The sequence below is a fragment of the Galleria mellonella genome, unplaced genomic scaffold (genome assembly GCF_026898425.1).
Source record: "Galleria mellonella isolate WM207_F2 unplaced genomic scaffold, CSIRO_AGI_GalMel_v1 utg143, whole genome shotgun sequence".
NCBI classification, from domain to species: Eukaryota; Metazoa; Arthropoda; class Insecta; order Lepidoptera; family Pyralidae; genus Galleria; species Galleria mellonella.
This window is the reverse complement of record NW_026441997.1, coordinates 477,648-500,666: the sequence shown is the minus strand read 5'-3', so window position 1 is coordinate 500,666 and position 23,019 is coordinate 477,648. Positions and strand designations below refer to the sequence as shown.

At 31.6% G+C, this 23,019-nt stretch overlaps 1 protein-coding gene across 2 annotated transcripts in view; it reads left to right on the top strand.

Moving 5' to 3' along the window:
* Positions 1-23,019, top strand: part of LOC113514635 (LIM/homeobox protein Lhx3) — a 60,939-nt gene that overhangs the window by 35,795 nt on the left and 2,125 nt on the right. Inside the window, exons 1-6 of one of the 2 annotated variants that reach the window (XM_052903629.1) lie at positions 4,930-5,080; positions 12,442-12,616; positions 15,819-16,021; positions 17,057-17,243; positions 20,434-20,588; positions 21,767-21,952. In XM_052903629.1, the coding sequence (XP_052759589.1) occupies positions 4,981-5,080; positions 12,442-12,616; positions 15,819-16,021; positions 17,057-17,243; positions 20,434-20,588; positions 21,767-21,952 (1,006 nt within the window). In that variant the 5' untranslated portion in view covers positions 4,930-4,980. Of the gene's footprint in view, positions 1-4,929; positions 5,081-12,441; positions 12,617-15,818; positions 16,022-17,056; positions 17,244-20,433; positions 20,589-21,766; positions 21,953-23,019 lie in introns of those variants that run through there. The other variant, XM_052903628.1, reaches the window with a different exon arrangement.

Here is a 23,019-nt window from a genome sequence, read left to right as displayed (position 1 = left end):
CTACGAACAGGATGCCTAACTGGGTAGACTATATATATATATATATATATATATATATATATATATATATATATATATATATATATATATATATATATATATAAGTTCGAAAAAGAACAATGGAGCAATAGATCGTTCTCTAGATGCCAAAAGAAGAACCCAATTCAGTCAAACTGGTTGAGTGGAAGCTATGCAAAAGAATGAACCATATTGAACATTATTTTTGATCTATATGACTAACATATTTATTGAGATTTGTGCCTATACACCTTCATATATGCTAGTAATATAATTTATTATCAAAAATCAACCTATTCCGCTCTTATGTTATAGCTGCTCTTGTGTAACTGTTTATATAATGGAGGTTTTGGCAGGCAATTATTGGATACAAAAGTATTCAAGTCAATTCAGTGTTCAAGTCCTAAATATAAGTATTTTTATTAATATTGTTGTTGGAAACACATGAATATTAACGATTTTTAATGGCTCTACAAACATGTATACTTATGAAGTATATTTTTAAATTTATGAAAATTTGAGAAGTCCCAAGGCAACATGATTAATGTACCGAAGTACTAGTTGGTAATTTATCAACATTTGAAATTCAAAGTTATAGATGCTTTTGTCGTTACCGTTAAAATTGTTTTAACATCAATGCGATTAGATTAATGCTTCATTTTATTATTAGTAGGTACATGAAGGTTAAAAATGTTATTAGGTCGTCATTAGTGTATATATATATATATATATATATATATATATATATATATACATGACATCATATGAACGACCTAGCTAGCTACCTAAAATAAATTAAAATTAGGCATATTTTGTCCTAAATACCTAAATAGAAGTAGTTTTTTAATTTCATCTGTTTTATCATAATAGCAAATACACAATAAGGATATATTGCCTTCATGGAACTGATCAGTGTTATCAAGCTTTATTTAAATAAAAATAGGTAGGTATTTATTATGTATAAATATATGTTATGTTCAGGTTTCAAATATATAAGATATAACGATAATATGATAAAAGGTAAGTTTAAAAATGCTTTTAATTCAGAATATTTTTCTTAATTTTTATGTTTACACTATGTCTCCGCTAATTCTGCAATTTTGATGTGATCAATTATTAAATTAATTTGTGTTACGATAGGAGTGGTAAAGTTCTGTTTATTTTTTGTAAAACAATAGGTATTTTAATTTGCAACTTTTTGTTTCGATTTAGTGTTATTATTTTTAGTTATGACAAACTCTTTTCCTATAATAAATTAGTTTTAAAATTACTTTTATTTATTGATGATTAGTTATACTGTTATTATTTTAACATTTTCTACACCTAGTCATTTACAATACATATAAATGGTAGGAGTATAGAAGAATAAACAAGTACTTACTTGCATGTTTGTTTCTAAATATATATGTTTTTATTTTTAAATTTTATAAGATTGCACCTACTTTGCCTACTCACGGAAAGTGAGGAATTTATGGGCATCAATACAGCTGGGCTTACAGAGATATTCAAAATTTTCTGATTTCCGAAGGGAAGGTAATTACCTACCTATTAATAATAATAATTAGCATTCGATTGATATATGTCGAGATTCATTAGTTTGTATGCATATTTCGACCATACAACTATGGGTGTGTAATCATTTAACGTTCACAAAGTTCTAGAAGACCAGTTCGCTAAAAATTAAAGATGATAGTTTCTAGGATTGTAGATGTCGACGTCACGTGGTATATAAAACCGGTTACCATTAGGTACTAATTTATCATTTCCTATCCGATTTCTTTTCCGAGCGGTCGTGAAAAAGGGAATCGTATCCCTTAATAATTATAGTAGATTAATATTTGTCAGAATCGAATTGGAATTATATCAAAATTATATAGAAGAATGCTATGTATTTGATGACATTTGGTATTAAAACCTGCTGCTCAAGTCAGGTACAGCGAGAGTATGGGTATTTCTAATCGTCTCTTTATAACTTTTTGTAGGTATCAATAATAATTAATATGAAACCAATTCATAATGATATAACATACATAATTAAATCCATGCATATTCTTGCCTTTTGTATCTTATTAATTTTATAAATGCGAAAGTTTGTGAGGATGGTTTGTTACTCTTTCACGCAAAAACTACTGGATGGAGTTGAATGAAATTTGATACACGGATAGGTTGTATTACAATTTAGAATATAGAATACTTTATATACTGATTTACGCGGGTGAAGCCGCGGGCGGGATACTGTTAGATTTCATAAATCTGACACTGACCTACTAGTGCAAGTCGATTCATGTATTGAAACCAAAGCCACGTTTCACGAAAGTGGCAACGCAGGGTTTCTGTTTCTGTTTAGGGTATAAAGACTGTGTCGTGATTTATGCCGTCGTAAAGTTGCACACACCGGTGCCCTCGCGTTCGGTTGTATAATTTATCGTGTGCGCAACGCAACACTACGCGCAGGTTACGCTTGACCAACGCCTAGACGGGATTGTGCCGATTTATTGTTCGATATTTATAGGAGTCAGAATGCTATGAAATTTTTAATACCTATAGATGCTGAAAGTAGAATTTACAGTTCTATTGAACTTTAACAAGTGGCGACTTCAGTTGTGGATGTAAGCATCCTCGATTAGTCTTATAATTAAATGAAATAAGTAGGTAGTTTAAATTTATAAGACGGCAATTAACACGATCATTTAGGTAAACTATGAATTATCATAGTTAATTAGTCAGGCAAATTATAGCTAATTATATATAAATTATAAATAATCACGATATTTCGACTAGGGTACCCCGGCCGTGGTTACGAGTAGATTGATGTAGCGCTGTCATTTTTCCACTTCAGAGATAAAAGTATTTTCATCTACTTACTATTGGCCCATTTTCTACTAAATGTATCACTACCCGTATAGGTACTGAGGGTTTCTAGACACAACACTGTGTCTTTATTTGATATAATAAAACATGCAGTGAAAAAGTTAAAAAGTTAATAATGAAATAAATAGTCCCGGGATTTTGCATTTATCACACGGCGCCATCTAGTCATAAATTAAGCCGAGATTGTACTAAGGCCTTGTAAATGCCTAAAGCATTAGACATTAAATGTAATATAATTAAAAATTTTATGTTCTGTGACTCTCTACAACTATCTTATTATGTATTATTTAGTTAGCAAAAATATAATTTTGGAATAGTCGGCAAATTATTCCACAAGTAGGGCACTTGTTCAAATCAAGTTAAATTTCTTGATAGAATATAATGATTAATATTACAAACAGAATCGAAACCTTATTTAGAATTAAAATGTAAGTTTACTCTTACCCTCTTGATTTCTTGAAAACGTTTTTCTTTTTTTTTTTCTAAATTTGGATATACTGAACATTCTAAATAAAAAAATTATTACTTTAACGTATTAAAATAAAATCGTATATTAAATCATCTAGACAATGTTGCTAATAGTAAGCGAAATTCTTTTAGGGGTGTTGGGGAGGGAACCATAGAAATAGGTAGGTAATATTCTTTATCTATGTATAGAAGAGCCTAGAAGACTCATGCCTAGCAGGAGGACTCATGCTTACTTAATAGATACGTATTAGAAGACTATTAAAATAAAATTAGTGGGGCTTTATTAAATACCATAGAAAATTTATATAATAAATAATAATAATAATTTTTATTTCGGACCTTTTTGGTCCATTAAATATTTATTAGTAACAATATTCTTAAAACTAATGTTAGTAAATTTACATACACAATACACACACACACACACATATAATATATTAAATAATATAGATAAGCTACTTTTCGTTTGTTGCATATTTAAATAGGGGATATCCTATAAAGAGTTTTCTAAAATAAATAAAAAAGTGCATATGACATCCTTTATCGACACGTTTACTATTAATATTATTCCAATGAAAACAATAGGACCTGTCTAAGTTGAGACAGTGGACGTATTTACATATCTTTGGCAGAAAAATTGCAAAGATTTTTATTAACGTCGTCAAAATTTACAATAGTATTAAGGAAACTCAATGATATAGGTATTTATATATTATATAATACCTAGGATTTTTTTAATGAGTGAAAATGGATTGGTAGCCCCGCCCGTGCTATCGGTATACACCGACGGGGCACCAGTGGAAGATGATAGGTGAGAATGAATGCAGGTTAGTTGGCCCACCATGATGAATTCGACAAGAATTAAACATGATGGTTTCCAAGGGGAACCACGTGGAGGTCAACCTGAGAGGGTATATTGCTGGTAATGGGGCTATTAAAGCTCATTACTAACAATCCCTTCCCCCCCACCCCTAATACCTAGGATTAGGACTGCGTAGGTACTTATTTAATGTACTATTCAGTTTATAAAATAGGTTTTTGTAGCTTACAATCTCAGAAGTTTCAATTATATAAATGTGGCAGTTAAGGATGAAGGTAAAGTCAAATCTTTTATTGTTTCCATTATGGATATTGCTTTCCCTAATTAAGTAAAATCTATAAACTCTTAAATGTGTTAAATTGGCGCCATTGATGGTATCTGTGAGACTCTAGCTTTGTTAATATGAGAATACTTACCTAATTTTATAAATAAAAAATACGTGTATTTAAGTAGGTAAATCAATTCAAATATACCTAATTAGAAATTAAATTATCGGTGCTCAACCTGCAATTCATTTCAGCATAACTTGCAGGTATGTAAAAAATGCTGACAGACAAAAGCGAAGCGTCGACGCTCGTTACCAGTAGACGCAATATCTTTCGCTTGGGAATGTTGCGAAAATTCGCTTTACGATCGATCGATGGGTGTACCGTGTTAGTGTGGATTGGTCGGAGGGCGTGGTGGTTGTTATCATCGTATTGGCCCCGACCAATGGCGGTAAGCCGGTGATAAGAGGGTTGGGGTTGTGCGGTGGGGTGCCGGCAGTGTGACGGCCGAAGCGGCTCGGGGCGGCCGCGCTGAACATGTTGGGTACCATGATGTACCCGGGCGTAGATAACGCCGACCTAGAGGACATGCGCGTGCCACCTATACAGCTTGAACACCTACCCGAGGTGTTCCTATGTACGTAATGTTTAGTGTCGTGTGCGTTTTGTTTTATTGATATAGAGTGTTTGTGCCGTGTTTCGAGAGCTATGGGATAAGATAAACGCACCACGGATATTGATAAACCAAATTGGTCATAATGCAAATATAATACTTAATAAGATTAATATTTAATGACATTACTTATCTTTTTGTAATGCGTCAGATACAGGTCTATATATCTTAGGTTGATATGTTTACTATTAGTTCTATCAGTTTGCCTAAAACGATCTTACCACAAACTTAATTTATAATACTGCCTATCTATACAGTGTTTAACAAATATCTAAAGAGATTATATTTTGTTTATTCGGTGTAATAAGATTTATTTTTAATTTTATTGGCTGAAATCTACACATTGCATATTACGATATAATAAAATTTATTAATTTAAACACTTTTTATTTTTAACAAGACAAACTTTCTTTTGTTTAGAAAACATGCTAGACACCTTTTTGTAATAAGAATAATGTAACTTTATAAAAAAGACTGAGTTTCTTGCCCGTTCTTTTTGGTTACAGTTGCGTTCCGAAACGTTTGAATTATGAAAGAAAGTCTATTAAAAAATGCTTAATTTAAGTTTGCTTGAAAAATATAAAAACAAAACAATAAAAAAAAAATTAAACATATGTTTAAATTTTTATTAAATTTATATTTAAATATATATTTAACACCTGTTTATTACAAACTTTTTTGTGTATTAGATAAAATGTTTAGTAGCTTCAACACGAGTTATTAAAATATTTTATTTTTAGATATCAATCTTAAGCCCGTATTTATAGGGTTCAAAATGTTGAGTATTTAATAGTACTATAGTTTTAAATATGTAAAATAATATGAATCTGAGTTGCACTGTGCACATTTTACATCTTATCTTTTTGTAGGTATTTAGTAAACAAATTCAGGTTCTAGATAAAAACACTTTGTGTATGAAATAACTAGACAATAAACATTTGGAGCACAACCAGAACAAACATGAACATTAAAAAAAAAACTTTTTAACATGGCCAAATTTTGTTGGAGGGTTTCCAGGCGATGTAGCCGAAATACTGCAACATTTTTTGCAAGCATGGTCTATTGAAAAGCCGTTAGCAAATTTTTAGACATTGAAGCTTACGTTGGTTTGGTTCTGTAAGCTGTCCATGATTTATATAATTTGAGTAGAAGATACATACCTAAGTATACATATGATATGTCTATATACTAAAATAATATTTTAATTCAATTAACATAATTATTTATCTTTGCCCTAGTCTCTTTCTAAAATGATAGAAAATGTAATAAGTTTGTACAATATACTATTAACCTTGAGATCGGGAAGTGCCCTCATTTGATTGCCATTTTCTTGGTAAATATTTTATCTATTACATCGATGTAAAATGGCATTTTGTACATTTATAACACGATATGCTTCTTAGAACTTATTTCTTGTCAAGTGATATTTAAAACGTATCATGTTTCTTAATTGAGACATGGTACAAATTTTACAAATAATTGTACAAAAATTTTTGCTCATTACGTTGGTATCTTGCTTGCTTAGATCATATAGACAGAGTGTCTCCATATAAATGCATCGCCAAAAACAGGTCAAATTTATTATCCATGAACGTGAACAGGGTTACTATAATGTAAATTTTTACTCAATATATAGGATAAATTATATCATTAGGGCAACGAAACGCAATAATAAATTGTTACTTTTCAATTACAATAAAAACGACACAAAATTCTTACGAATACATTTTGAAAGAACAAGATATACAGTGCATAATGACTCGTAGTGATGCTTATCTTTACCTATTATATACATTTACAAAAAAAAAAAAAAGAAAATAATCACTTTACACTGCTAAAAATTGTTTCTTTTTTATTTACATTTTATCGATATAATTTCAATAACAATACATGATTTTAATTTGTGTACGTAAAACTTATGTAGCGCCCTACATAATATTGTTAGTTATTATTAATTATTACAGGCCTAAATTAATTAATAAAATATTTTATTTATTTATTGCTTAACAATATATTACTTTGTAAGAATGACTTATTACAGGCACTCAAAAGAAATGCTTTCGTAATAAAGTCCTAGGCTAGCTTAATGCTATTTCAACCTGATAAATAAATAGTTACTAACTTATCTTGAAACTATGTTTCTATATAAGTATATATTACTTTAATTTTTATTAAAAATTTATTCTTGGGCATTGCTGTATATATTTTATATGATATCCTTGTTAAATGTAATCCTTCTTTATTTTTATAATCCTTTTTTATAATATATTTCGGTCAAGTGCGAATAATACTTACTTTCAACATTTGTAACAAATTTTACAAATCTCATTTACTTCTTTCATTTTTCGTAATGTACTGTAAGTTATAAGTACAGTAAGTAATAAGTAGTATGACTTGGAAGAAAATATAATTTGAACTTGTGATTTGAAGACTTTGCTTGCGCTTCAGACGTCGAATTTAATATTCGATGATATTTAATCTGTCACCTTCTTTCCCATAATACTCTGTAATACAATAAAACAATATTTTGTAAGGTATCATCATATTAGCCGTTAACAGTCTATTGCTGAATATTGCATAAGTCTTTCTCATAAAAGGGGTTTTACTAGTTGTTGCCATATTTGGTAGGCGGAATAACAAACACAGTTAGGCTTTGGTATTGTTTTAAGAGGGACGCTGCTTTTTTTTTAATGGATGATAATGGTATGGTGACCCCGTCTGAGTTATCGGTATACACTGGCGGGGCACCAGTGATAGATGACAGATGAGGATGAAAGCAGATCAGCCATTCTGATGAATTTAATTAGATTTATGATGGTTTCCAGGGGGAACAACGTAGAGGTCGACCTGACAGGGCATATTGCTAGTAATGGGGCTGTTTGACCCAATTACTAACAATCCCTTTTCTCTCAGAGGGATGCTGCTGTCCATCCCTCGACTACTAAGTTCCCTTAGTCGCCTCTTACGACATCCATGGAAAGGGGAGAACGGGTTTGTTAGTAATGGGGTAAAATAGCTCTATTACTAGCAATATGGGTATATTATGACAGGGTTGTCAGGTTGACCTCCACGTTGTTCCCCCTGGAAACCATCATGGCTAATTCTAGTTGAATTCGTCAGGATGGGCTAACTGACCTGCTTTCATCCTCATCAGTCATCTATCATTGGTGCCCCGCCAGTGTATACCGATAGCGCAGACGGGGTTAGCATACCATTATCACTCATTAAAAAAAAATACACCCACGGAAAAGGAAGGGGTGATCCATTCTATGCCGGGATAACACGGCAAAGAATTAAAATTTAAGTTTACAAAATAAGCAGCAAGAAAAAAAGTTGTATGAAAATCCATTATTAACCTGCTTTATCTACATATTCTCCATTTTAAGTAAATCTTTAAAATTTTATTTGCAAACTTTTTTATCATATAATTAATTACATGTGTGATTTTGATAAATAACACATATTTTAGATCTATTTACAGATACCGATGAAAGTAATCTGTGGTGATAAGAGTTAGGTATTATGAATTACTAAGACACTTTCACTTAGCTGTTTCTAATTATAGTTATTTGTTATTATTTATTAATTATAGTAAATAAATAACTTAAATATTGCATTATAGATTATATGTACATGTATTTAGGGCTTAAGTTCATGCTTTTATAAATTCCCCCAAGTTTTATTAGTAAATATCTTTACAATTTTTTTTTACTAATTGTAAACAAACATTTAATATGTAAATAAATAAACAAACAAAGTACTATTTTATCAACACTAACTCAGGATTGCAATTTGCACGAAACATTACTCACGATAATGGAATAATTATCCATACATAATGTGGGTATAAAAGTTTGGGTCTTACGTAATATAAGGGGTATGTACTCGTAAATGTACACCAACAACGCAGCGGTTTGACAATTGTACTATAGAATACAATTAAAAAAGTAGCCTTTGTAATTTAAATTACACTCATTTATAGATCGAATTCTAGTAAATCTGACAAAAAATATTGAACAGTCGTATTTATTTGTAGATGGCCAACTGATTATATTATTTTAATCTCTATTAAAATAATATAATCAGTCTCCCTCTGGACACTGTACAAAAGTCATCTGCTTGGGTACCTTTGTTCCATTTGTGTTTGGCGTGAATTTACTGGGTACAGAGGAATAACACCTGAGTCCTCAGGAATGGCAACGCATGGGGGGTATCATGGGCGAAACAGTATACTTTGTTATGTCCATGGTACTGTTCATGTCTATAGGCGACGGTTACCAATTTCCATCAGGTGGGCCGTCAGCTTGTTGCCATTCTAAGTTGTATAAAAAAAATAATTCGACCGCAGTGCAGTTGTGTTGGCATAGCTGTGTTTCGGTTTGAAGCGCCAATGAAATTATAGATACAGAGACGTAACAACTTAGTTTTCACGAATGGTAACACATGAAGTGCATTATAGTAGACTCGGTATACTCTGTTATATCCATGGTACTATTCATGTCTATAGGCGACGATTACCACTATTCATCAGGTAACCCGTCAGCTTTAAAAAATAATATTATCTTTATTTATAGTAACTTTTTATAATATAAACTAAATTTGTTATCGGACATGCCTCCACGTGTAAGTTGATATTATTATATTTGGTGAAGGTCAGTTGCCAAGGTCACAAGACCATCGGTTTCGTGGATCTGTCTAGGTCCAGGCAATATCAGTTTAACATAATATAATATAATATTATCGTAATTAGGTAAGAAAATGTTTATTTAAAAATCATATATACGATTATTCTAAACATTTTGTAAATAATAATAATACTTTTTAAACTTTACTTGTTGTATTCGTACAAATTATATATAGCAATCGTTTTTATGCAGTTAACGCCATGTAGAATAAAAAAAAAATTAAAATATATTAGCATTATGACTGTATAAAAAATATATTTTTACTATTTACCCTCATAAAACGTACCCTATTTTTATGATTTATGTACTAAATACTTATGGAGAATTGGAATACTTTATGGTTTTTTTTTATTAATAAGAAAGAAAGGGTCGAGCATGCTCAGTGGTTTACTAACGGAGTATTTTGTTTAAAGGATTAGATTTTATTTTTAAACTTATATTCATTTTTTTTTAACATTTATATGTAATTGGGTAATAGGACTTTAAAGAATTTATTATATTTGAAGTGTCTGACAATTGTTTCTATTTCATTCGGATGTCTTTATCAGGATGGAAGGTTCTTACTCCCATTATCCAAATTAGGTCTGCTGATCCAAGCTAAGCAGGAATTAATGATGATGACTATAATGGATTTTAGTGATCCCTTGAAGCGTGGAAAGTAATTTGACAGAGTATAATTTCTAGATAATGATACTGTGTGTTTTTATCTAGATATTTGAGTTTCTGATATTTCAAGCTCATTACTATCCTATAATCTAACTTCGCACTGGGTAATCCTGTCTGAAGATATATATGTATATATATATATTGTTTAGACTAGTGATTATTTGTTATCTACTTTAAATGATAATGATCGAGATTCATAGATAACATATCGTCCAATTTATGAAGCTGATTATAATGTCTTGTGCCCAAGTTCCGGATTAATTATTGAATACTCATTATGAACTAAGGTTTTCATGTCACTTTTATACTTTCGCGTTAGGTATGTATGAAACTATATATTGAACCCCACAGTGTTATAATTAGTTGGTAAATAGTAAAATTGATCACACTTGATATTTGACTAGATCGCACTTGCATCACATTTCACTACAATCATGATCACGTGCAAAGTAAGCGAGAACATTGAATCGTTTATAGAATTTGTTATGATGATTAATGGCAAAAATAATTATTTAAAAGAAAATATTGAATAAATGCAAATCTGGACAATAAAATAAAACATTTTTTTTTCGTTAAATGCAATTTTTTTACGCATTAACCTAAAACGGCTAATGATATTAAAAATTCTAAGGTGTATAGTTGGTATTAATGATATATTAGTGTATACAAGAAATGTTGGGGTCTCAATCATGTAATTTAAACATATAATCCAAGATATCAAAAATTTTCCCATAAAAGTTATTATCCAGCGTGCCCTTTGAAAACTATTGAAGAGACAAAGTTATACACAAGTTTATAGTATTTATCATTAATCACATAAAAGTTCGCCATGCTATACATTACACTATTACATTAAAATTATAATAACCGGTTTTTGTTCAAATTAGTCAACCAGAATATGGACAGAATTGAAAAATGACGACATATATATACAACAATACTTATCCAATTAAATAGTTTATTTCTCTTTAAATTATTCGAAATGAACCTTTTGCCAATAAGTTACGATAAGTATAAAAATTGTTGTTGCACAAAAATATAACCGATTTCAGTTGTGACAAAACTAGTTTTTTTTTTTATTTTAAATTAAACTAATGAATCGATTTTGATAAAATTTTATGAAACCAATCTGTAAGTATATTATTTTCGAAAAAAAAAGAAGATTTTTTTAAATCGGTTTATTACTGATAGAGTTATGAAGTAACAAACATAAAAAATACAACCAAATTTAAAACCTCCTTTTTATTAAAGTTCATCGAAAATTAAGAAAAATGCATCCAATACGGCAATAGTAACATAATTACTTACTTAAGTATACACATAACGACATAATAGAATAACTGGATACTGCGACTTCGCCAGCATTAATCAATATAAAAGCGTCTCTTATTCTAAGTGTGAAGATAACTTATCCACGTACCAAATTTTATTCAACTTCGTTCTATAGTTTTTACGTGAAAGAGTAACCAACATTTCATCTATAAATGCACCACTACGAATCTTCGCATTTCTAATAGCAATAAAGTATCTTACATAAGATACACCTGGAACAGAATATTTTATATATTATGTCACACGGGTTTTTTTTTGTTTAACTTAGAATGACAAACGAGCTGACGGCCCACCTGATGGAAAGTAGTTACCGTCGCCTATAGACTGTGGACAGAATAGATTATACTATTTTGACCATGATACACAGGGGATGCGTTACTATTTCATGGGACTAAGTAAATTCACTGCCATACTCTTCAAACCGAAACACAACCGTACAAATACAACTGCTTCACGGTTGAAACACGAATAGGACAGAGGTACCTGAGTAAACTCGAACCCGAGAAGACTGCGTCTGGTCTTTATATAGATATAGCTCTTCTATATAGATTATGACTAGAGTGACAAAATGCAGATTAGCTTTTGTGTAAAATTTCCCTCTTGCAATATAATAGGTATTTATAAACTGCTGGAATGTTGCAGCCAGTATCCCGAAGTGCGGTGGCTGCCACGAGATGATAGTGGACCGGTACGTGTTGAAGGTGTCGGACCGAACGTGGCATGCCGGCTGTCTCCGGTGCGTTGAATGTCGTGCTATGCTATCCGGGAAGTGCTTCGCTAGGAACAACCAACTCTATTGTACAGATGACTTTTTCAAGTAAGTGTCTTTTTCGAACTTGTTGCTCTTAAGCTTTAAAGTAGTATTTTTCATTAGGTACATAACTGTAATATTAATTTCGATTAATTACCCACATATACGTATATATATATCACGTTTGTTTCTTATTAGGGTAGGCGGAAATCATACATGATCGCCGGTGACGTAATGTTTATCGAGAAATAAATTTGCAAGCTTATTTAAGTCACTATGGTTGCCAAGTCATTTGAAATACGATTTATGATTCCATGAAAAACATTTCTTGTTTAAACTGATGTCTTTCATCGTAAAAAAATATGTCGAAAACTTGTTTAATTGATAGATATTAAAATCTAAAACAATCATATCATTGTCTGTACTTAAATCAACACTATTTTGGAAATTTTACTGCAGATAACGAATAGCATTATGTTCCCTTTTAAGCAAATACTATTATGTATACCGGATTCCGTGAACTTATCGCTGTCAACAGTCTTCTATTATTCGTGATAAACCAACTTGATAAAAATTCCAGCACTACACTTCCATTTGCATTCTTAAATAAAAAAATCTCATATTTTATCTGCATAAAATATTAAGAAAATATAATTATTGGTATTGTTAATATCTTTTTTTTTTGTTTCTTTATTGATCGCACATAGTATAAATTAAAAATAATATAAATTATTTCGAGTCCCTTATATAAGTACTTCACAGATTGCAAAATGTATTATTAAAATCATTTGATCATAACATAAATATAAAAAAAAAAATTAATCGAATTGAGAAACTCATATTTTTTTAAAGGTGCTCAATAATATTTCTAATTGTTATAAAAGATAAGGTATGATTTTGATTACCTCTTATACTTATTTAGCCGGTGAGTGGACTTTTTAATACGATACTTAGATAGGAGGATGACCGTCGTCTAAGTATAGGTACACAATGTTCATATATGTATAAAAAAAACATTCCCATACAAAAGTTACATTTAAATTTGTTCTAAATTTAGAAATTTGTTCTATAGAATAAATTGGAAGTTAACATATAGAACAAGGCATGAGAAGAGTTTAATGCTGAACTAAATGTTAAATTTTTCATAAATTTTTAAGAAATTTTTCGATATATTTGGCCTATTTCCGAGTCACTGATTATTTATCTTATATATAAATTTCACATAGTCATTGTGTTGAAGTTTTGTTTGAAATAGATACTTGATATCTATATTCTGTGTCTTTGATTTTATTCCTGTTTGTCAAGTCTGTAACTATTTCTCTGCCTTATATACATCTGAAGTACTGACCCCATAAGTATTTATTTGCAAATATAGTTTGTCCAGACTTTTTTACTTTATTTGGACTTTTTTTTATAACTATGACTAGGGTAGTCATATTTATTTCTGATGTGCAAAATTCGAAAATGGGTCATGCGAGACGGGACACATACCGTCAGCTACAACCTGTACTTTAAGTTTATCAATATATTATAATAGTCACCCTTTTCTCTTTACATTTTTAGTTATATTACACTAATTAAATAGCGGGAACGGAATATTCACTAAAAAAACAAAAAACAATGTAAACATCAGTCGTGATCAATTGTAATACTATGATTGATGATAGTATATTGCTTAGGTATATAGATCTTAACGTTCGAATACGCAAGGGGTTAGCAGAACTGAAATGATAAATTATGAGATAAGATATTAATAAATATAAACGGTCCAATAACTGGAAATATATAAAAAATATTATCCATATGTTGTTATCATTGCTAAAGTCCTATTCACTGATTATGATTGCTTTAAAAATCGCTTGGATCGTGTATTTCGGGCCATTTGTCTTATAGCTGTTACGTATTGTGTCATTAAGATGTGCCTAAATACAATAGAATCATTAGATCCTGTGTCAATGTAAGTCTTTATATATTTTTTTGTTTATATCAAATGATGGAGGAGAGTATGAGTATTTGAGTATAGCTTGTTATACTTATCTAATGTTATTTTTACACTCTGCTTCTATTATAAATTTAGCATAAGATCAAATGTGGAATAAAGTCTGTCAAAATTTATATCAATACATAATATTGGAATGTTTTCTCATAACAAATTAACTTTATTTAATTATGAAAACGAGTATTGGTCAGATTTTCATTTAAATTTTAAAAAATAATAAAAATCTATTTACGCTGCGCAGGCATTGTAACAAAATCAATCTGAAACAGCAAGAGGTAGGGTATTCTTTTAGTTAATAAGAAAAATTGTTTATTATCTCCTAATAAGGCTATTTAGAATGACGCAATAACACTGAACAAGTAATCATTTCATTTTCGCCACATAAGCGTAGGAATATTAGATACAAAAAATAATCTCCGTTACTATATAGGTATGTATCTCAGTAAATAATTAGTTTTTGAAGTATTTTACACACTACTACCTATACTTTTTGTGTGTAAATTTTTAGTCGTAACCATATTAGATAGAGATTCGTGAAAATGAAAACAAACAGTTCAGAACACACACATGTATACATATGTGTATACTGTATGTATATAAAAGGAACACACAATAGGTAAAGTTCTACTGAACATGCGACTTAATTTTTGAAAGAACATTTTTAAGTAAACGGTTATAGTTATTCGGGAATACATGTATTTATCGATAAAATTATTTCAAAATATAATAAAACATTTGATGAGTTTGTTGAAATTAATACTACCGTAACATAAAATGTTGTTCAGAGATTAATTAATTTATTATTCTAATTCTCTTAATTTATAAAAAGCCCATGAAGTCTGTATAACATACATTTTGGTTACAAATAAAATTAATTAATGTCATTATTTATTACTATTTGAATATTTATCGATGAGTAAACACTGTATTGTACAAGTAGAGAGATTTAGTAATTCAATATAAGCTATAGACGTTTCGTAAAAAATTACTAGCTTTTCGAAACGTAATAAAAAGTAGTCGCTCTCGCCTATGTATACATCGCATATCGCCAGGGACACATTACTGTAAAGTGTTACGCTCATAGTATCTATGGGTACCCCTGAAGCATTACTGTTCCTGAAGATAAAGAAGTTATGTCATTTCCCTAACAATAACTCGCATGTTGATGTCTCAAAAAATGCCTTAAAGCATTTGTGAATTAGAAATTTGAGGCCTTATAATGTATTTACCACGTTGATAATGTTGTTGTTGTTGCGGCTGTTGTCCCAGGCGGTTTGGCACCAAGTGCGCAGGCTGCGGGCAGGGCATCCCACCAACACAGGTGGTGCGCCGTGCCCAGGCGCATGTATACCATCTCCGATGCTTCGCTTGCGCCGCCTGCGCTCGCACTTTGAACACCGGCGATGAGTTCTATCTTATGGAAGATGGAAAACTTGTTTGCAAGCCTGATTATGAAGCAGCCAGAGTAAAAGGTGATTTCGAAATTTCTTTTATTTTTATTGATGTTCATTAGAGAATATTAATAAATTATATTTTATAAATATAATGAATTATGTTTTTGTTCGGCATATTATTTTTATATTATAATATTGATTTGTTTTTCATGCAAGATTTCATGATGTCATCTACCTAAGTAGAACCACATTGTTATCTGTTTCTAAACGTGAAGATAATCTATTCCAAAAAAACGGATTTTCACAAGCCCTTAAATACCTATGTAACAATATGGTAAAAAATATTTTTTTAATATGTTTGGAACATCATTAAGTACTTATTTTAATTGTGGCAAACGTAATGTGACAGGACCATATCTTGCAGGGAATATTAGCATATGGAGACTTTCTTACCGTTTTGTAAAAAATATGATATCTATATTATTATAAATAGTAGAGTTAGAATATATCTTTGGAATTATTGGTTAGTTGTTAATTATATATTTTAAAGTATTTATTTACAAAAAAATCTTGTTATTATAACTTATATACATTTACAAATTACATGACTGTGTTACTGTAATTACAATTAAAATCCAGCGTAAATCCTACTAATATTATAAACGTGAAAATTTATAAATATATTTGGATGTCTGTTACTCATTCAGGAATGGATTTGAATAAAATTTGGTAGATGTGTGGGTTATATCGTAACTTAATGCATAGAACACTTTATATACTGATTCGCATGGTCGTGTGGTCCCAGCATAGAATTGGCCACTCCTTTCTTTCCTGTGGTTATCGTAAGAGGCGACTAAAGGAATTTAAATGTAGAGGGATGGGTAGCCTCTTAAAACATCTCTAAAAGCTTTACTGCGGTGGCCAACTCGCCTGCCAAGCGTGGCATCTACTGGAAAAATTCCCCGTATGGGGAAGACTTTCGTTCAGTAGTGGCCAGTAAAAGGCTGAAATGAATGATGAAAATATGGGCAGTATAGCTAATAAATATTTATAAACGACTCTAGCCCTATTTGTTGTCAAATTTTACAATGTTTTAAAGTGGATCCAACACAGGCGGGGAAGGATCGCTGGACGGGGACGCGGCGAGCAAGAGGCCGCGGACCACCATAACGGCGAAGCAGTTGGAAACCCTGAAGAGTGCATATAGTAGTAGCCCAAAGCCGGCGCGGCACGTACGAGAGCAGCTCGCCCATGATACGGGACTTGACATGCGCGTCGTTCAAGTCTGGTTTCAGAATAGGTAAATTTCTATTATTCTTATTAATATTATAAATGTGAAATTTGTTTATGCGAATGGTTGGATTAGATTACAATCAAATTTGATACGCAGGTAAATTATGTTCTAACTAAGCATATAGATAGGATATTTTATGCAGAAATACCTAGTAGACGAAATGGTACGTAGACACTAACCAAAATAAAACTGTGTAGCATTTACCAATATTTTTTGAGCAGTTCATACTAAATTGTCTACCAAGTATACATCACTAGAAACAATTGAAATGTAAAAATTTGTTTTGAACCTTTCATAATAAATTAATGATATGAATGAACGGGTTGTGTAATAAGATTTAGACTTTAACTCACGGGGAAATTTATTAATATTCATAAAACTAAACAACTTTCACTAGATTTTTACAAATCACCTGCCCGACTAACCCTGTATAATTATGTTATGGCATGGCCTTAAATCAATTTTCCATTTCGGTAAACGTTACAGTTACGGAATTATGTTTAGTCAAGACTTTTAATAGAATCAGTAACGCCAACTGTATATCCATACAAAACGAATAATGCGAACATTCGTAATGAATTTAACATAATATCAGGTACAGGTATAAAGCTAGTTAATACTACTTATTTTGAAATGGTTTGCGCTTTAACAAGACGTAAACAATGATAAGATTTTACGACTTGGTACTAGCAGCCAAACGTTAAAATTTCAATGAACAATTGATTGTTTATGCTGTATTATGTGAAACTAATGTCAAGTCACTAAACGGGGTTGAAAATGCATATAGAGTAGGTACTGTTGTGTTATAATATAATAGATTGCCATTTGCTCTCTCTGTTTGGTGTGGCGGTTGACTGGTAGAGAATGCCATCAGGCATTAAGTTCGCCCTGTAGACATTTTTCAATGTGTGCAAAAGTATAAATAAATATATATTTTTACACTATGCAGTTTCAGTGCAACTAATATAAAATTATGTAGAAACATTTACATTTCAGTTAAGCTTATATCTAACTAGTATAAAATGTTCAAATTTCACTATGTCTATTATCATATTGTTATTATTAATTTCTCTAATATTAGTTACGGATAAAAATATATATTAATATTTAAAGGGTCAACAAGAGGAAAAGAGATCACCAAAAAATTTTGGGGAATTAATATAATATACTATACATAATTTATCAGTAACCTGATCTATGCAGATTAACGAATTAAAAAAAAAAGGGATGAGTAAAGATTATATAATACTTGGATTTAGCAATTGGTTTATGGTTGATGAATTACCAGCGAGAGATGATAGGTGAGGATGATGTCAAATCAGTTGGCTTATTGTGACGGAGCACGATTGTTTCGTAGGGGAACCACACAGTTGCTGATCTATAATAGGAAAGATTATATTAAGGATAGTTGTAATTAAAAGTAAAAAAGTTATTGTGATCATACTTTATGGTCGTTCAGTCGGAATAGCTAACTTCAGCAAATTAGTGACTCATGAATGATATCATCACAAAAGAACATGTTGCCATGTTGTGACCTTCTAAGTTAATAGAGGATACAGAACAGCGTATTGTCGAATTGAACGTTTGTTATGTTGCTTGGTATTTGTGAGTTCCATAGTGTAGTTGCGGAACAATGTTTTGTTGCGCGCGAACGGTCACAGTCACGGCGGCGGTCACGCCCTGCACATTGGCCTCGCCTCGTAAACCTACGCCGATATACACGCTCGACTTTTCCATTTTACATCGACCCAAACTAATATTTTATACTTACTCGTTTGTATATACATGCATGCAGACAGTCCTCCCATAGTTTAATACCTATCTAATCTGGAATTTAAATGTATAATCAGTGCATAATATCTGTATAATCAATGTATTATGCACATGTTATATGATTATAACATATATAACATTTATATAAACAAGTGTCTACGTCATAGTACGTAATGAAAAAAGAAAATATGTTTGAAATATTTTTTCCTTCCTTTTTTATAGCTTTAAATATACTTAAGCACAATCATCATCTGCTTTTTGGCATTTATGTGTTTTTATAGATTCAGTCTATATTTGACCACTATTACCACAGCTATCATAAAAGACTGTCAAGAATAAAAATTATTTAAAGCTTAAATCAATAGGTATGATTGAAATACTATAAAAAAGAATTTAAGAATTCGTAATAATTGTGTACCCTAGTACACAATTATAATGTAATGTAATAGTTTAGTTGTTGGATGCACTTACTTCCTCATATAAATTAATATTACCATTTATAAAATATTTTCTAAATTACACGATATAAAACGAAATTCTAGATATATCTCTTCAAAATGTCTCGTAAAGTTGAGACCGAGGTTAAACGAAATGCGTTCTCAACAGTTCCCTCAAAGAAGGCAATTTAGGGCGTTGTTTTAATAATCCGATGGAGCTATAACCCAGCACGAGGTTCCCAGCGGACTGGGCGGAGGCACTTTAATTAATCAAGCTCTTTGTTGAAAGCCCGCGCGGCTCCCCGCCGGCTCGCTAATAACAACCCAGCATAACATGCGCACCCGATGGGGTGTTTTGTTTGTGCTACATATTACATGATTATTTGTTTAAATCGAAACCAATCGGGGTGATAACAATTTTCATAACGAGGAATCAGAATTCAACAACTGTCTAAGTACCTACCCACTTCAATTAGTACAGTAGATATTGTTAAAGTTCCGTAAATAATTTAAATTGCTAATATTATATAAACCACATTTTATATCCTAATTAGAAACTGTAATGCTATAATATTTTTACGTACTTATTCATGCCTAATACAGTAGTAATTAAGTAAATGCTTTATTTTTTCAATTAAGACAATAAAATGGTGTTATTATTAAATGAAATTTAAATCATAGCATAGAAGAATGAATGCTACCAGATGGAAGGTTTGTTTCTGAATTGTTTATCCAAATTGTTATTTTAGATTCATGTTTCTTTCGTAAAAATTCACTGGGAAAACGCTTTAAAAAGGGTGCTAATAGTTTTCAGTCTACCACTTATAATACCTAGTGGTTTAATATTTTTGATAACAATTGTACCTTAGACTTGAAGCTAGTTCGGTTTTTATATTATCAATAACATTTGAGTGATAAGTTAATAATGTAATAAAAAGAGACCAACAGACACAAAATCACTTATAAATTTATTATTTGATATACAGACGGGCGAAGGAAAAACGCCTCAAGAAAGATGCCGGTCGTACACGGTGGTCACAATACTTCAGGTCCATGAAGAGTGGCGGTGGTTCCCCTCGGCATGATCGTCTTCTCGATAAAGATGAACTCAAAATCGATCTGGACTCCTTTAGTCATAATGGTAAGTGTACCTACTAAACACTTTTTTTAGGATTAATTTTATTGTCTACACTCAAGTGAATGTAAATATTTAAATTTTGGATCTTGGACATATAATATTGAAGTGTTGAACGTTACCAGATATAGGAACTACTTTATTTGGTGGTTTTGCAATTGACTTTTGATAGTAGTGTATATTTTATGATTATGGCGACGTATTCAATGCAGTCGGTAAGGGATCTATCAGAATCCATATCTATCTACATCCAGATCTATATACTAGATATAGGAGTATTTAGTGGGAGGTCATCCTACACTGCGTTTGCCCGTATGGGGTCGCCACTCAAGAACTTTTCTTCTCTATTGGTTGTCAATTCTTCAAGTTATGTGACCAGCCCATTGCCATTTCAGCTTGCTTATCCTTCGGACTATGTTGGTGACTTTGGTTCTTTTGCGGATATCCTCACGTACATATGAATGAACAATAACCACAAATTATGTACAGCGGCGTTTCTTACTTATTATTACAAAATCTGCAGTAACCAGTTAGAGCCCTTGTTAATTCATACATATTATTTTTATTTTAGCGAGTTAATTTTTTTGTGTAGTTTTTTAAAACGGAGGGTTTTATCAAGGCTTTCGAATGATTTAATTCTGGCAATAAGAGCCAGCTATTATTTGCTGTTTTTAAGCTTTCAAGTACTAATGCCTAACTGCAGCTGCAAACCCGTCTGCCAAGCGTGGTAACCGGTATAATAAATACAAAGTCAGTTAACAGCTGATATAATCATCATCATCTTCTTACCTTTATCCCAATTATTATTTGAGGTCGGCGTAATATGGTTTTATCCATATTACTATAGGACTTGGCTTATAGTTTTACGACCGGCTGCCTACCTGACGTCAACCCTCTTTGGGAATGCATTTGTTGGTGGTTTTCGCTACCGACGGTTTGAAAGAAAGGTTTGAAGAAAAAAGGAAGGGAACGTTGGAAATGCGTAAAAGAAATTAGTAAATGAGAGGAATAAGGGACTTATGTGAGAAAGGAAGGGAGAAAACACTGCAGTTGCGGAAAAGACACTGCAGCGGCTCAGGTGGCCGGGGTCGCATACCCTTATTCTAGAATCGGACAGATTTCTAGAGAAGAATATCCTTGACGGATATAATAATAATAATAAAATATACTTATTGTGTATACAGAGCTCAGCAATGACAGCTACAGCACGGTGGCGCTGGGCGGCGAGGAGGGCTCGCCGGCGGGCGGCGGCGGCGCGGGCGCGGCGGGCGGCGCGCGCTACGCCGCCACGCCGCCGTACTTGCGCGCGCACTCGCCGCCGCACCCTCACTACCACTACCCGCCCGACCACCTCGTCTACACCAACATCGGTATGATTTTATTTTAGACTAGCGGCCCATCCCGGCGTCGCACGGGTGGACATTTTTAACATTTCCCTTCACTGCTCTGCTCTTATTGATCGTAGCGTGATGAAAAATATACTATAACCTGACCAGGAGTATGAAGAATATTTGTACCAAGTTTCGTTAAAAACCGTTGAGTAGTTTTTGTTTCTATAACGAACATATAGACAAACAGACAAAAATTTTACTGATTGCATTTTTAGCATTAGTATCGATCACTAATCACCCCCTGTTAGTTATTTTGGAAATATATTTCATGTACAGAATTGGCCTCTGTAAAGATTTATTATAAGTATAGATTATATGGATAGAATGTATCCATACAAATGCTTCAAGAAAAACGGGTAAATTTTTTTATACAATTTTGCGTAATAAATAAGAATGAATGATTACTTTATAACTTCTACATTTATTTGTCTTATAATTTTTAGACTTTTTTAATGCAAAAAAACTCATTTTATTTATTAAATATAAATACGTCAAGATACTTTGCGTGCGTAAGTATATAGAACACTAAAAAAAATACAAGTCAGTTAATTTAACAATTAGTTGACAAAAAGTTGTCCAGTTTTTGAGACTCGATGATTTTTTAACTCTATACAATCTAAGGATTTTATATATAACTGATAAAAGTCCGTATCGGTACCTCTGTTCCACTGGTGTTTCTGTCGTAAACCATACATCATAACGGCATCCTTCAAACCGATATAGTAGTAGAAATACAGGTTACAAAGACATAGAAGTGCAATGGGTATCACGGTGTATTCTATGCATCAGTGTGTTCATGTTTCTGTCAGGTGGGCTGTTAGTTTATTTGTAAGATTGTATTTAAAATTTGTTGAAACTGACTTCAATTATGGCAAAAACGGTTATTTTTATTTAAAACTAAACTACTAAACCGATTTTGATAAAATTTATATGGATATATCTGTAAGTATATCCTTTCAGATAAAAAAGAATTTTTCTAAATCGGTTTACAACTGACGAAGTTACGAGGTAACAAACGTAAACAAATACAATCGAATTGGGAATCT